Below are 16,544 nucleotides of genomic sequence, written 5' to 3' on the forward strand. Positions count from 1 at the left end.
TAGCACTCGTGTAGATGACATCACTCCTTCCATTCTTTAGGAACAGTTGTCAATTTTCGCACCATACAGATATCTTTTCTGAGTCGTTTTACAATTGGTTCAAAAATGGATCAAATGGCTCTGAGCACTATGGGACTTAACATCTGAGGTCATCAGTCCCCTAGAACTGAGAACTACTTAAACCTAACTAACCTACGGACATCACACACACCCATGACCGAGGCAGGATTCGAACCTGCGACCGTAGTGGTCACGCGGTTCCAGACTGAAGCGCCTAGAACCGCATGGCCACACCGGCCTGCGTTTTGCAATTGGTTTTGATATTCTGATGACTTTATTAGTCGATAAACGACAGCGTCATCTGCAAAGAACCTAAGACGGCTGCTCAGATTGTCTCCTAAATGGTTTACATATATAAGGAACAGTAGAGGACCTATAACACTACCTTGGGGAACGCCTGAAATCACTTCTGTTTTACTGGATGACTTTTCGACAATTACTACGAACCGTGGCCTCTCTGACAGGAAATCTCAGATCCAGTCACACAACTGAGGCGATATTCCATAAGGACGCAATTTCACTACAAGCCGCTTGGGTTGTACAGTGTCAAAAGGCTTCTGGAAAACTCTAAATATGGAATCAATTTGAAATCCCTTGTCAACAGCACTCAATACCTCGTGTGGGTAAAATACTAGTTGTACAACTTTGAATATGGCTGTTGTATTTCACAAGAACGATGTTTCCTAAGGTGGTGTTGACTGTGTGTCAATAGAGCGTTCTCTTCGAGGTAATTCATAATGTTCGAGCACCATATATGTTCCAAAATCCTGCTGCATATTGACGTTAATGATACGGGCCTGTAATTTAGTGGATTACTCCTACTACCTTTCTTGAATATTGGTGTGACCTGCGCAACTATTCAGTCTTCGGGTACGGATCTTTCGTCTAGCCAGAGGTTGTACATGGTTCTGAAGTATGGAGCTATTGCATGAGTATACTGTGAAAGGAACCTAACTAGTATACAGTCTAGAAGGGAAGACTTGCTTTTATTGATTCAGGTTGCTTCGCTACTCCGAGGATCTCTACTTCTAAGTTAATCATTGTGGCAGCTGCTCTTGATTCGAATTCTGGAATATTTACTTGGCTTTCTTTGGTGTAGAAGTGTTGGAAGGCGGTGTTCAGTAACTCTGCTTTAGCAGCAGTGTCGTCAATATCGTTTCCATTGCAATCGCGCGGAGAAGGCATTGATTGTCTCCTGTCAACGTGTTGCTACTTTTTCTTGGCTGCCTAAGAACAAACGCCGGTAGACATCCATCGGTGAATGAAGAATGTGGATGGGCATCACGTCTATAAAAGAAACCACCATTGTCGAATGGTGACCAGAGTACATCATAAGGCACACCCGCATATGGCAAAATTTACCCCAACCCAAGATGGAGGCGCTCAAACGCCCGTACTACTGATCTCTTCCCAAGCGATTATCTCGCCTCCCGTCACTTATAAAGGGCCTTGAAGGGTCGCCGGTTCCTGTCGGACGAGAATGTGTGCAGCAGGCAGTTTCGGACTCCTTCACACAGCAGGACAAGAAGTTTTACCAAACTGGTACTCTCTACTTGTGCAGCAGTGGGATTACTGCTTCATTGCTCACGGTGATTTTGCCTGATTAGCACACCGATTCTGGACTGTATGGCCTTCGAACGGAAACTTTTGGATTGCACTTGATCAGCAGTAGAATCGTTCTGCAGTCAGCCGCAAATGCCGGATGTCTTAAGTTTTCTCAACAACCTTTCGCGAAAAGAATTCCAGTTTGAGTTCACGAATAATCTGGCGTGTTGATCGAATCTAATAGTAACAAACGTAGCAAAACGCCTCTGAATCGCTTCGACGTCTTCCTTTAACCCAAACTGGTGTGGATCCCAAACACTCGAGCATTATTGGAGAATGGGTCGTGTTAATGCTACATATGCCGTCTGCTTTACAAATGAGCTAAGTTTCCTGGAATTCTTGCAGTAAACCAAAGTCGATCATTCGTCTTGCCTTCTACCAGTCTGACGTTCTATCATCTTTCGTAATCGCTGTGCAACGTTACGTCCAGATACTTCATCAACGTGGTTGTGTCAGGCAACACACGACTAGTTAGTTAGTTAGTTAGTTAGTTACGTGTTCCACTGATCAGTCTCACGGTAACCGTTATGATGTGGAACGTGTCAAGTGCATAAGAAATGCACACATGAATCAAGGTTTTTTTAAGCTTAAAATTTTTATCTACCCCATTCCCTTAAATGGCACAAAATACGTATGTTATACCATAAATTTATTTATTCCTGTTCAGGAATTCATCTATAGTAAAGAAGGAGTTGTCAAGGAGATATGATTTAAATTTATTTTTGAAACTATTACTGCTGTCCGTCAGACATTTTATTTCATCTAGTAGTCAATCGAAAAGTTTTACAACATAATATTTACCCCTTTCTGTGCCAAAGATAGGTTAAGTAGAGAATAGTGTCTTTCTTTCTTCTGGTATTATAATCATGAATGCCAGTGTTGTTTTGGACTGGTCCATGTTGCTGAGAACAAATTTCATTACCGAGTAAATGAACTGTGAAGCTGTTGTAAGAATTCCTAATCTTTTAAACAGATGCCTACAAGATGTGCGACTATGAGTCCCATACATTTTTCTAACAACTTTCTTTTGAGCAGTGAATACTTTTTGACTAAGTGTTGAGTTACCCCAAAATATTATTACGCAATGACATCAGAGAGTGAAAGTACGCGAAGTACGTTAGCGTACTAACTTCTGTATCCTCAAAATTAGCAATTATTCTGATTGCAAAAGTTTCTGATCCTAGTCGCTTTAGGAGATAAAAATATGAATTTTCCAATTAAGATTCTGATCTATATGTACACCCAAAACCTTAGTATGCTCTACCCCGGGTATTGTCTTCTGTTTGTAATTTTTCCTCCTATCTATGTAATTATGTAGTTCTCAATTCGTTCGAACAATGAATCATTCATAATAGGAAACACAGTCATAGCTCAGTCACTCAAAATGATTCAGAAACTTTACTTGTTAGAATGGAATCAGGCGATGATTCTTCTTCTCTGCAGGCTCGTGCTTTGCGGCAGTTTGCTAATCTGTACAAATAAAATGCCTCGTATTTTTGGGAGCGTTGTATAATCAGTCGGGAAACCTCAGATCAAGCGGATATTTAGCTTTGATGAAGTTTAACCTTCCGAAGAAGTAATGGAGCTCTTGGATTATTAAATGCAGGTTCGTATCCAGTCTTTCGGAAGTTCCCTTCTGATTAACAACTACGCAATATATCGTTGAATATCATTAATTGTCAAATGTCAAATAATGAAAATTGTTACAGAACTTTTGTAAGAAGGAGCAATATATATATATATATATATATATATATATATATATATATATATATATATATATATCCCTTTTAATCGTACAATTTCGTATCAGTTATCTTTTGTCATAAATCTCAATAATCAGATTACAGTTCTTGAAACAAAGCTCAGACTAATCGGCACGAAGACAATCTCGGAAGCTTTTTTCTAACAACCACCAGAGAGAGTACTACAAAGAATAATTATGTGCTGATGGCATAGCTATTGTATGAAACTACTTGCAACTACATGGATTCGGCGAGTATGAAGATAGAAAATTAGTAAACGTCATTCAAGGGTAGAATTGTATCAGAACAATTCATCGAATATAATGAGATATTACATGTTGATGTGTTCTATTTATTGAACTGTACTCCTTGCAGCAGAAAATTAGATGTAGTTTTGTTTTTTCAAAGTTCAGAAGAAGCCCTTCCGCAGAAAACCAGTTAACAACTTTTCCAAAGACCTTATTTATATCATTTTCTATTGGAGTTTCTTTTATTGGGTTAATCATCATACGTGTATCATCAGCAAACTAATACTGTATTCGAGCCTTACAGAATTGTTTTTCCTACTTATCTACGTTTACTTGTATCTTCCTCCTTTAGAGCCCACTGCCACCGATAACACCAAACAGAAATTTTGTCTACGTCATCTTGTGTCCCCCTGCAATCACTCAATGATGATGCCTTCCCGCACACCACAGCGTCATCAGCAAACACACGCACATTGATGCTCATCTGACAGACCATTTATGTATAAACGTAACAAGACCAGTCCTATCACACTTCCATGGGGCATTTCTGGCGATACCCCTCTCTGATGCCGGCCGGAGTGGCGGAGCGGTTCTAGGCGCTACAGTCTGGAACCGCGCGACCGCTACTGTCGCAGGTTCGAATCCTGCCTCGGGCGTGGATGTGTGTGATGTCCTTAGGTTAGTTAGGTTTAAGTAGTTCTAGGGGACTGATGACCTCAGAAGTTAAGTCTCATAGAGCTCAGAGCCATTTGAACCTCTCTCTGATGCACATTCACATAACCTACTGGGTTCTATTACTTAGAAGCTCTTCGAGCCATTCACACATGTGAGGTCTTATGACGCACACACGGACCTTACTTAACAGTCTGCAGTGGAGCACTGTCAAACGCTTTAGTGAAACATAAGAATGTGCAATGCGCAAGCCTCTTCGTCTCTCCATAGCGACCAACTTACGTCCATATGGAGGTGCTCGCTGTAGTGAAGAGATATTCCTCTAGAACCTCCACCCACATCATTTATTTCTGTTATCAAATTGACGGTTCCTCCATGCTCCAGGTTGTGTCTGATCAACTGAGTCCTCTTATAGTCAAGATGAGCCATAAATAATTTATTTTCTCTCCAATTCGATTAGTAAACTGTCAAAAGATGTTGAGGAATAGGCGTACTTACAAGATATGAGATGTTTCTCCGCTGTATCAGTGGGAAGAGGAAATTGTGGAAACCACTGACAAGAAGTTACAATAAACGGTGCAGAATGATTGGACGTGGGTGAAGACGCCAAGAAACAGTCTTCATCGCACTTGATGGATTTGTAGAGAGCCCTTTAACTATTTTAACTGTCGTTTGGCTTCTGTTCAAGTTGTAAACAACTTTCCGCTGCCTGTATTGTGTCATTGGTACTTTCAGAGTAACGACATATGTATTCAAGTCAACATTACATATCACAGTAACGGACATCGCAGTTTTAGTCTGTAGCCATACGCTGAAATACCGTACTTGATGGCGTAACGTCTCACTCTGTAGCCATGCGCTTAAATACCGTGCTTGAGAGCGTAACGACCTCAGTTACTGGATTCAGAAAAAAATCCTTTATTGGTCAAGATCGTAATTTATTGTTATTATTATTTTAGTAATTAAATTGTGATCTTGAACAATGAAGAATTTCTCTGAACCCATTAACCACTAACAATTACAGATCGCGTCTCTGCAACTTGACCATGTCAGGAAACAACAGTTTAATTTCCTGTCGACTGCCGGCTCGTTGTCGGTGAAGTTCCAGGTGGAAGACGGTTGTGAACGAAAACCATTAGTTTCGTTTTTCGAAGGAACGGTCCCCAGATTGCCTTCGGCGGTTTAGGGCAACCTTAGAAAACACGAATCTCCATAACCAGATAGGGAATTCAAACCAGCATATCTGTTTGCAAGCCTAAAGTCAACACCAGGGACAATCAGCACAGACCTCTAAAACCGGCTGGGTACTACGAGAGGTAGTCATAAAGCTTCCGTTACCACCTCGGAAAAATTAAGTTACGAAACCAATTTTTTGCTTGCCGACGGGCACATTTCTGCAGTTCTGTTACAAATTTAAAAGCGCATGCCAGACTGCCACAGCACATTGCTAGAGGACCCAAAATAGCGCAGACTACCGCATTACACGTCTAGAGGAGCCAGATTGGTGTAACGCATCTTCAAGATGATGATGATTATACTTTTAAAGAGATGAAGCATCTTCGTCATTTGTCTCTTATTCAGTCTCTGACCCCCATCCCCCACTCCACGGAATCTGTATACTTGAATTGTCTCCGTGTACGTGCGAGAACATTTGTAAATGTTAGCGTGTCGTGTATGTGAGGTTGACTAGGGTACCAGCCTGATATTCACCTAATTGAACGTGAGAAACCACCGAAAAACCACTTCCAGACCGGGATGGCGATTATCGCTGAAACAACCCGTTATCGGTTACACTGGTACCTTTCGTCTGCAGTTTAACCTGACTGTTAAAACCGCTCAAAACAACCATCTTCCGAAATATATATTTTCGTATTTTTTTCTGTTACTTCCAGTAATAAACGTAGACTTCGAACGTAGAGTGAAAAATTCTAGAGGAAGCGAAAGAGCAGATGATCACGATCGATAGAGTGTTGGGGCTACGGCAGAAGTCGATCTCATCGTTTCCAGCAAAGATTGCCTAAATGAAGCGGTAAGCGAGAGGGAAAGATCACGAGATGGTGACATCCCTGCATCGTCCCTTTTGGATGGCATCAGTTATTCACGTTGAGCAACCAAAAATTTAAGGGTTCAGTCATTTTCTCAAGTGTACAGTACATAAATAAAATTGTAGGTATTATAGCGATAAAACTTACCTGCTCTTCCAAGGATCATTGCTGATGTTTTCTCCTTATATAATGTCATATGCTTGTTGTGTCATCTCCTGCCTTTAATCTTTTAAAGCACATGGAGCACTGCACTTCATTGCTACGGCACTTCGTAAAATACAGGATGTCAAATCAATCGCCTTCCAGCAGTCTAGTTTCGACGATTTACACTACTGGCCATTAAAATTGCTACACCAAGAAGAAATGCCACCGGCACCAACCTTGTGTGAATGCTCTGAAAAGCTAATCATTTTCATATCACAGGATCTTCTTCCTGTCGGTTAAATTTCACGTCTGTAGCACTTCATCTTCTTGGTGTAGCAATGTTAATGGCCAGTAGTGTAGCTCAGTATGATAAATCAAGCAAACATAAATTGGCTTCTTCTATGGCTGTTGCTACAGTTTGTAAACTCAATCAATTCTTCGCCAGAAAAGGGGACATTCGTTTCACACATCCTAAGAAATTCTGCTTAGGTTCTTTGAAACACACATTAAAAAATGTAAACTACTGTCAGCATAAACATGTTATCTATAAGGGGCATAATGAAATCAAAGCATCGGTATTCTGGAGTTTTTACATTAAGTATAATAAGGAAAGATATAATATTATCTTTGGGGGCTGACCTAATGCTAACCCGAAATTTCTTTAAGACACTTCATTAAAGTCGGCTCTCTGTAGTGAGAACCATACAGTTATGAGCATTAATTTGTATCAAGATAGAATGGTTAACTAGCAAACGCATAATGTGTGAAGTGTCAATAAAGGAAGTGGCTACATTCGCTGCAGCTGATGGAATTTTTGTGTACCATTTCGTATATCATAATCAAAGCTACAGTTCCATGCACTGCAAAACAAGTGCCATTAAAAAGTCTATGATGTCAAGTTTAGTTGTGAATGAACAGAAGCTAATGCTATTGTCAATAATGTTTTAACGCCTAGGGCCAAACAACTTCTTAAGGAACAGACTGATTATGTAAACTTGGTAAGTTTATCCATTGCTACCAGTAATCACAAATCAACGAAATTTGATACAGTATTAGTTAAATTTTTCATTTCAGAAAACAAGGTGCATCCAAAAATATTGGAATTCATTTCTAGTGAAGATTAAACTTCTAATCTAACATCTAAAAATGTGATGTCAGTTCTGCACGATAACTGCCAAGAATCAAAGTTTCTGCTGGAAATACGAACAGTGTGTTTGGTGGAGTAAACAGAAGTGGCAGAGAAAATGGTTTTGTTAAATTATAAGCCAGCCTTGGTAGGAATTATGGAAGTGAGTTGAAGGGCGCACATAATCCACAACAGTGTGGAAACAGTCGTTGGAAAACTGGCAATTGATGCAGAGAATATCATCTGTAAAATTTTCAAGTATTTTCATATTTATTCTATAAGGGTGCAAAACTCCATTTTGTAAATGGCAGTCACCGCTAACTGCTAGGTCAAAGCAGTACCAGATGGTTGGCATTACTTCCTGCTTTCGAAACAATTTAGAAATTATAAACCGCTGGATTCTTTATTGTATGATTATATGATAGCGGAACAAACACTGGTAGCAGTTACTTCTGTACAATACCTGGGAGTATGCGTACGGAACGGTTTGAAGTGGAATGATCATATAAAATTAATTGTTGGTAAGGCGGGTACCATGTTGAGATTAAATGGGAGAGTCCTTAGAAAATGTAGTCCATCAACAAAGGAGGTGGCTGACAAAACACTCGTTCGACCTATACTTGAGTATTGCTCATCAGTGTGGGATCCGTACCAGATCGGTCTGACGGAGGAGATAGAGAAGATCGAAAGAAGAGCGGCGCGTTTCGTCACAGGGTTATTTGGTAACCGTGATAGCGTTACGGAGATGTTTAGCGGACTCTGCAAGAGAGGCGCTTTGCATCGCGGTGTAGCTTTCTGTCCAGATTTCGAGAGGGTGCGTTTCTGGATGAGGTATCGAATATATTGCGTCCCCCTACTTATACCTCCCGAGGAGATCACGAATGTAAAATTAGAGAGATTCGAGCGCGCACGGAGGCTTTCCGGCAGTCGTTCTTCCCGCGAACCATACGCGACTGGAACAGAAAAGGGAAGTAATGACAGTGGCACGTAAAGTGCCCTCCGCCACACACCGTTGGGTGGCTTGCGGAGTATAAGTGTAGATGTAGATGTAAAATAATTATTTCCCCTCTTGAATCAGACTGGCCTTTATTTTTGAAATCAGTTTTCAACGATGAGGAATCTGAATTATAATTGAGCTTTGCTCGTAGTTAGAGCAATCTTTTTAAAGAAGAATTCGAGAAATCGAAAAGCAGAACGCCTGCCTTACTGGTAGGAAAAATAAAAACCGGAAAGAAAATAATTTTCTGAGTTTTCAATCTATATTGAAGAGATTATATGCCGATGATCAAGTTGCCCACAGTAGTTTTCTTCCTATGCTCATTCATTCTGAGCATAACGTAGCATTTGAATATTTAGTTTCACGAGGGAAGCAGATTTCAAATTATAATTCCCTTTGTTCGACCACTTTGAAAAACGTGCTCCAGTGGAATGATACACATAGAACGAAGTATACCATTGATTCAGAAAGTAAGCAGTGTAGAAACAGACAATGCAGAACTATTTGAAGAATACTATATTGTCAAAATGAATGTAGCTGAAAAATTAAATTACTACAACGATTCCGAGGACGAGGTGCACTGATGATGCTTTACCTCAATAAGGCCAAACGAGTTTGGTGAAAAAACCCGCATTTTTCAAGTTGCAACGACAGAACAAAAATACCCACAGTTATAGTAAAGCAACTACAGACAACATGGCCACATAAATGAAGAAGTGTAGAAAATGACTAGTACTGGTACAGGGTTCGGTCTGCCACGCACCTTACGTCGGCATGCGGAGTATGTACGTAGATGTAGATCCCCTCAGTGTAGCAGCCACACGGACTGTAATCATCAGTGAGTTCCTTCAGCTGTATACGGTATAACAGAATAAATTTATGGACTCTCTTCGTCTTCGAGGCTAGACGAGGGGATACGCGATATTGACGGCAAGTCTCGCAGGGGTGTCTAATTTTTTTTTTGTCCTCTGTGCATACGTATAATCTAATATACACTACTGGCAATTAAAATTGCTACACCAAGATGAAATGCACATGATAAACGGGTATTCATTGGACAAATATATAATACTAGAACTGACATGTGATTACATTTTCACGCAATTTGGGTGCATAGATCGTGAGAAATCAGTACCCACAACAACCACCTCTGGCCGTTTTGACGGACTTGATACGCCAGGGCATTGAGTCAGACAGAGCTTGGATGGCGTATACAGGTACAGCTGCCCATGCAGCTTCCACACGATACCACAGTTCATCAAGAGCAGTGACTGGCGTATTGCGACGAGCCAGTTGCTCGACCACCATTGACCAGACATTTTCATTTGGTGAGAGATCTGGAGAATGTGCTGGCCAGGGCAGCAGTCGAACATTTTCTGTATCCAGAAAGGCCCGTACACGACCTGCAACATGCGGTCGTGCATTATCCCGCTGAAATGTAGAGTTTCGCAGGGATCGAATGAAGGGTAGAGCCACGGGTCGTAACACATCCGAAATGTAACGTCCACTGTTGAAAGTGCCGTCAATGCGAACAAGAGGTGACCGAGACGTGTAACCAATGGCACCCTATACCATCACGCCGGGTGATACGCCAGTATGTCGATGACGAATACACGCTTCCAATGTGCGTTCACCGCGATGTCGCCAAACACGGATGCAACCATCATGATGCTGTAAACAGAACCTGGATTCATCCGAAAAAATGACGTTTTGCCATTCGTGCACCCAGGTTCGTCGTTGAATACACCATCGCAGGCGCTCCTGTCTGTGATGCATCGTCAAGGATAACCGCAGCCATGGTATCCGCACTGATAGTCCATGCTGCTGCAAACGTCGTCAAACTGTTCGTACAGATGGTTGTTGTCTAGCAAACGTCCGCATTTGTTGACTCAGGGATCGAGACGTGGCTGCATTAACCGTTACAGCCATGCGGATAAGATGGCTGTCATCTCGACTGCTAGTGATACGTGGCCGTTGGGATCCAGCACGGCGTTCCGTATTACCCTCCTGAACCCACCGATTCCATGTTCTGCTAACAGTCATTGGATCTCGATCAAAGCGAGCAGCAATGTCACGATATGTTAAACCGCAATCGCGATAGGCTACAATCCGACCTTTATCAAAGTCGGAAACGTGATGATACGCGTTTCTCCTCCTTACACGAAGCATCACAACAACGTTTCACCAGGCAACGCCGGTCGACTGCTGTTTGTGTATGAGAAATCGGTTGGAAACTTTGCTCATGTCAGCACGTTGTAGGTGTCGCCACCGGCGCCAACCTTGTGTGAATGCTCTGCACCATCTGCTTCCTGTCGGTTAAATTTCGCGTTTGTAGCACGTCATCTTCGTGATGTAGCAATTTTAATTGCCAGTAGTGTAGTACAAAGCTCAGTGAAAAGAAAAACAAACGTCGATTACTGAATAAGTGACGGTAAAGGTAGCATTCATAGTCCGCAGTTACCTCGAAGCCATGCCGAAAGAACTCGCCGTCCAGGAAGAGGTTCATGAAGAACATCTGGCCGACGTCGACAGCGAAGTTGAGAGCCTCGCAGAAGAGGATGACCCAGCCGGTGAAGGCGCCATTGCCCCTGTGTCCCAGCAACAACCTGCCAGCGCCAGGCAAGCCCTGCAACAACAACAGACACTCCTCTACAACACCAGCCAGGTCAGTCTTCAGTTGTGTGATGTTAGTGATGTGCTGCCCTGAAGACTTATCAAGGCACTTGGGATAAGATGTTTCGATCTAGGGAAAGCGTTCGACAATGTAACGGGAGCAAGATGTTCGAAATCATAAGAAAAATTGAAACTTCCTGGCAGATTAAAACTGTGTGTCGGACCGAGACTCGAACTCGAGACCTTTGCCTTTCGCGGGCAAGTGCCCTATCAACTGAGCTACTCAAGCACGACTCACACCCCGTCCTCACAGCTTCTGACAGTATCTTGTCTCCTACCTTCCGAACTTTACAGAAGCCCTCCTGCGAACCTTGCAGAACTAGCACTCCTGAAAGAAAGGATATAGCGGAGACATGGCTTAGCCACAGCCTGGGGGATGTTTCCAGAATGAGATTTTCACTCTGCTGCGGAGTGTGCGCTGATATGAAACTTCCTGGCAGATTAAAACTGTGTGCCGGACCGAGACTCGAACTCGGGACCTTTGCCTTTCGCGGGAAAGTGCTCTACCAACTGAGCTACCCAAGCACGACTCACGCCCCGTCCTCACAGCTTTACTTCTGCCAGTATCTCGTCTCCTACCTCTCCGCTGCAGAGTGAAAATCTCATTCTGGAAACATCCCCCAGGCTGTGGTTAAGCCATGTCTCCGCAATGTCCTTTCTTTCAGCGGTGCTAGTTCTACAGGGTTCGCAGGAGAGCTTCTGTAAAGTCTGGAAGGTAGGAGACGAGATACTGGCAGAAGTAAGGCTGTGAGGATGGGGCGTGAGTCGTGCTTGGGTAGCTCAGTTGGTAGAGCACTTGCCCGCGAAAGGCAAAGGTCCCGAGTTCGAGTCTCGGTCGGGCACACAGTTTTAATCTGCCAGGAAGTTTCATATCAGCGCAGACTCCGCTGCAGAGTGAAAATCTCATTCCATAAGAAAAATTGTTATACACTGAAGCGCGAAAGAAACTGGTATAGGTAATCGTATTCAAATACAGAGATATGTAAACAGGCAGAATTCTGCGCTGCTGTCGACAACACATATATAAGACAGCAAGCGTCTGGCGCAGTTGTTAGATCGGTTACTGCTGCTACAATGGCAGGTTATCAAGATTTAAGGGGCTCCGGAAAGGCTGAAAATCATGAAAAGTTTAATTTTTATTTTTTGCGTTTTCTGAATCTGCTGACTATTACCTTTTAATAGATATGTAATTTATTCAATTCCGAAGACTACAACTATTTTTAAATTTTTTTTTTGAAATGTGTTCTACATGGGCGTGATCCACTGTGGCGCTGTTAAACTGCTGTCAAATGGTGTTATTATTAACGTCCGTGTTCATCAGGTACATTTTAGTGATGTGAGACAAAGTATGTGTTGTGGCTAACCTGTGATGGTTCAATATATATCGCTGGTGTGATTGTCGATTGTTTCATGTTTATTTACTCTGTCGTCATCTCGAAAATATTCATAATTAATTCTGTTTCTTGAGTCTCTGTTTTGTTGAAGTATAATAATGAATAAAAGTAAAGTTATTAGAAATCCTCTGAAGGCTTTTAAGAAAAGGAGAAATGTTGGAAAGCCAAAGGTATGTGTTATTACTGTAAACAATAAAGACGATAACCAAGTGAGTGAACCTAACCTCTCAAGTACACCTGCCCATAGCAGTCAAAGTGAGAAAGAAAATACTTCACAGAAGAAGCTTGGTTCAATGAGTGAAAACTATGAATGTTTTATGGGCGAATCGGATGTGAATGAAATATTTGATATGTCGGTTCTCAAAGGAATTTTTTCAAACTGTGTAAGATGTATTCATTGTAGTGAAGTTGGTCTGGAACTCTCCATAATAAAGCACGTAGGACTTGCTAGCGAAATACAACTGAAATGTGATAAGTGTTCATACATGACCACCTTTTGGAACAGTGTTGCAGTAACTGCAACTGAAGAAAATGGTAGCAAAATCTACGAATACAACAACGAGCGATGCTTGCTTTAGACAAGGAACGCCTTCGGGCTGCAGACAGGGCTGTAAAGAGTCTAGAAATACAAGTAAGAGTAAACAGGAGGAGGAACAAGAGGAAGCTGGAGGAGGAGTTTGCAGAGGATGAAGATAATCCATCCTATGGACCTGGAATGCACTAAAAAGTTAATCCAGTCTTTGTCGCTCGATTCCCAAAACTTTTATTTTCTCATACTAATTACATGTTTTCTAAGGATCTTCCAAACATATTTGTTTCAAACTTTCAGTAAATGTTACACAGTACCTTCTGCATAATTTAACATAGCCTTTTTCCAAAAAACTGTATATTTTTGAATATATAAATAAATAATTGCAAAAAAATGTTGTGAATTTTCATTACAATTGAAAAAAAAATCATCTTTAATAACTGAACTAAAATTTAGTAAAATCCCTGTGTTAAGTTGTAGCCCATATTGCAATAAATAATCTGTAAAAAGTTCAACTTCCTACCTCAAATACTTTGTGAGGAAAGATGTAATTTATAAGCGTTATTTTAACATTGCAAGTATAGGGCGTTCCGGAGCCCCTTAAGTGAGTTTGAACATGGTGTTATAGTCGACGCACGAGAGATAGGACACAGCATCTCCTAGGCAGCGATGAAGTGGGGATTTCCCGTACGACCATTTCACGACTGTACCGTGAATATCAGGAATCCGGTAAAACATCAAATCTCCAACGTCGCTGCTGCAGGAAAAAAAAACTCCTGCAAGAACGGGAATGACGACGACTAAGGACAATCGTTCAACGTCACAGAAGTGCAACCGTTCCGCAGATCGCTGCAGATTTCAATTTTGGGCCATCAAAGAGCATCAGCGTGCGAACCATTCGAAGAAACATCATCGATGTGGGGTTTCGCAGCCCACTCGTGTGCCCTTGATGGCTTCAGGACACAAAGCTTTACGCCTCGCCTGCGCCCGTCGACACCGACATTGGACTCTTGATGACTCGAAGCACGGTGCACGAGTGACATATCTTGTGCGGTTCAGGCACTTATTCTGCCACGAACCAATCAGAGCAGTTGCTGTGTGATTGGTCGTAGGGCGTGGCGTGACGTGGAAGCTTCACTCTGGCGCTGAAACTTGTTCTGTGTTAAGTTGTATCATACAACCGGAGGACTTATACAAACAGTAAAATCATCTTATAAAATTGTTAACTATGGAGTTCCTCAGGGAAGTGTTATTGGGCCTTTTCTGTTCATTGTGTACATCAGTGATATAATAATTCCAAAAAATGCAGACCTTGCGAATTATGCCGACGACACCTCCTTCATAAGCTGAGGCCCTACAAAACAGCTAGCACTGCAAAATAATATGAAGAACACTAGCCTCATCACAGAATATATGACTAAAAATAAATTGGCATTAAATAAGGAAAAGACAATTCTAATGGAGTTTATGCTAAATTACAAATCAAGACAAGTGGATACTGTGCCAGAGTTATCAATTGAAACAATTGATAAACATAAATTCCTGGGTATTATAGTTTATGAACATCTTACATGGAAGGAGCACATCAGCTATATGTCTAAAAAAATCTCGTGTAATACCTACCTGCTAAAATGCCTTTCTAGCATAAAAGCGTCACCAGTCTTAAGACAAATCTATTTTGGTATTATACACTCCCACCTACAATACGGTATTGAGATTTGGGGCGGGGCACCAACGGCATACATGGATAGGGCTTTTAGAGCCCAGAAGAGAACAATTAGGATAATAGCGAATATTAGTGAACGTCAATCCTGTAGAGAATACTTCATTAAGTATAATATACTAACAGTGTATTGATTATATGTTCTAAGGACTATACTGTTTGTAAAAGAAAATATGGAGCACAGTATAATAAATAGTGATATCCATAGTTATAATACAACAAGGAAGAAAGAGGATTACCACATAAAATTCAGAAATAAAAAAGCAACTTCTTCGGATGAGTCTGGTTGAATCCTATAATCGCAAAAGACTATATAGTCGGGGCAACCACAGCTGCGAATGTGTATTAGAAAACCACATCATCTGTAAGAAAATCCTTTATATTGGACTCACGAACGGTTTCATGTCATTACAACCACGTCTTCAGATGAACATCTATATATAAACACTTAAGCCTTATTTTTACCCTCTAGTATAAGTGTATAATCGTAGACGTAATAGAAGGTAAGCACATACCTCAGGTCATAAGAAGATCAACACTGAAGATTTATGGAAGACCCAACCTTCGTTTAGAATGAAAACTAAATCACTGAGAAGGTGGTGTGTCGAAAGTATCAAGTTGCAACGTAGAGATCCTATCCCAGATTAATTGGTGGGGCCTAAAATGAAATGCCGTGTGACAACCAAAGTTAATAGGAAGTTAGAATACACTGAAACGCCTAAGAAACTGGTAAAGGCATGCGATTTCAAATATAGATATATGTAAACAGGCACATTATGGCGCTGCGGTTGGCAACGCCCATACAAGACAACAAGTGTCTGACGCAGTTGTTAAATCAGTTACCGCTGCTATATTGGCAGGTTATCAAGATTTAAGTGTGTTTGAACGTGGTGTTATATTCAGCGCACTGGCGATCGGACATAGCATCTCCGAGGTAGCGATGCAGTGCGGATTTTTCGGTGCGACCATTTCACAAGTGCACCGTAAATATCAGGAAACCGCTAAAACATCAAATCTCCGACGTCGTTGATGCTTTAAAAAGATCCTGCAAGAACAGGACCAACGACAACTGAAGAGAATCGTTCAGTGTGACAGAAGTGCAACCCTTCCGTAAATTGCTGCCGATTTCAATGCTAGGACACCAACAAGTGTCAGCGTGCGAACCATTCAACGAAACATCATCGATATGGGCTTTTGGAGCCGAAGGCCCACTCGTGCACCCTCGATGACTGCACGACACAAAGCTTTCGCCTCGCCTGGGCCCGTCAACATCGACATGGGGCTGCTGATGACTGGAAACATGTTGCCTGCTCGGACGAGTCTCGTTTCAAATTGTATCGAGCAAATGGCCGTGTACGGGTATGGAGGCAGCCTCATGAATCCATGGACCCTGCATGTCAGCAGGGGACTGTTCAAGCTGGTGGAGGTTCTGTAATGGCGTGAGGTGTGTGCAGTTGGAGTGATATAGGACACCTGATACGTCTAGATACGACTCTGACATGTGACACGAAATAAGCATCCTGTCCAGCTGCATCCTTTCATGTCCATTGTGCATTCCAGTAGGACAATGCGACACCCCACAG

General features: G+C 41.8%; 1 protein-coding gene across 1 annotated transcript in view; it reads right to left on the reverse strand.

The window, feature by feature from the left end:
• Positions 1-16,544, reverse strand: part of LOC126424716 (uncharacterized) — a 79,550-nt gene that overhangs the window by 40,785 nt on the left and 22,221 nt on the right. The window contains exon 2 of the mRNA XM_050087438.1: positions 11,104-11,268. Within this exon, the coding sequence (XP_049943395.1) occupies positions 11,104-11,268 (165 nt within the window). The remainder of the gene's footprint in view (positions 1-11,103; positions 11,269-16,544) is intronic.

This window comes from Schistocerca serialis, chromosome 10 (genome assembly GCF_023864345.2).
Source record: "Schistocerca serialis cubense isolate TAMUIC-IGC-003099 chromosome 10, iqSchSeri2.2, whole genome shotgun sequence".
Lineage (NCBI taxonomy): Eukaryota > Metazoa > Arthropoda > Insecta > Orthoptera > Acrididae > Schistocerca > Schistocerca serialis.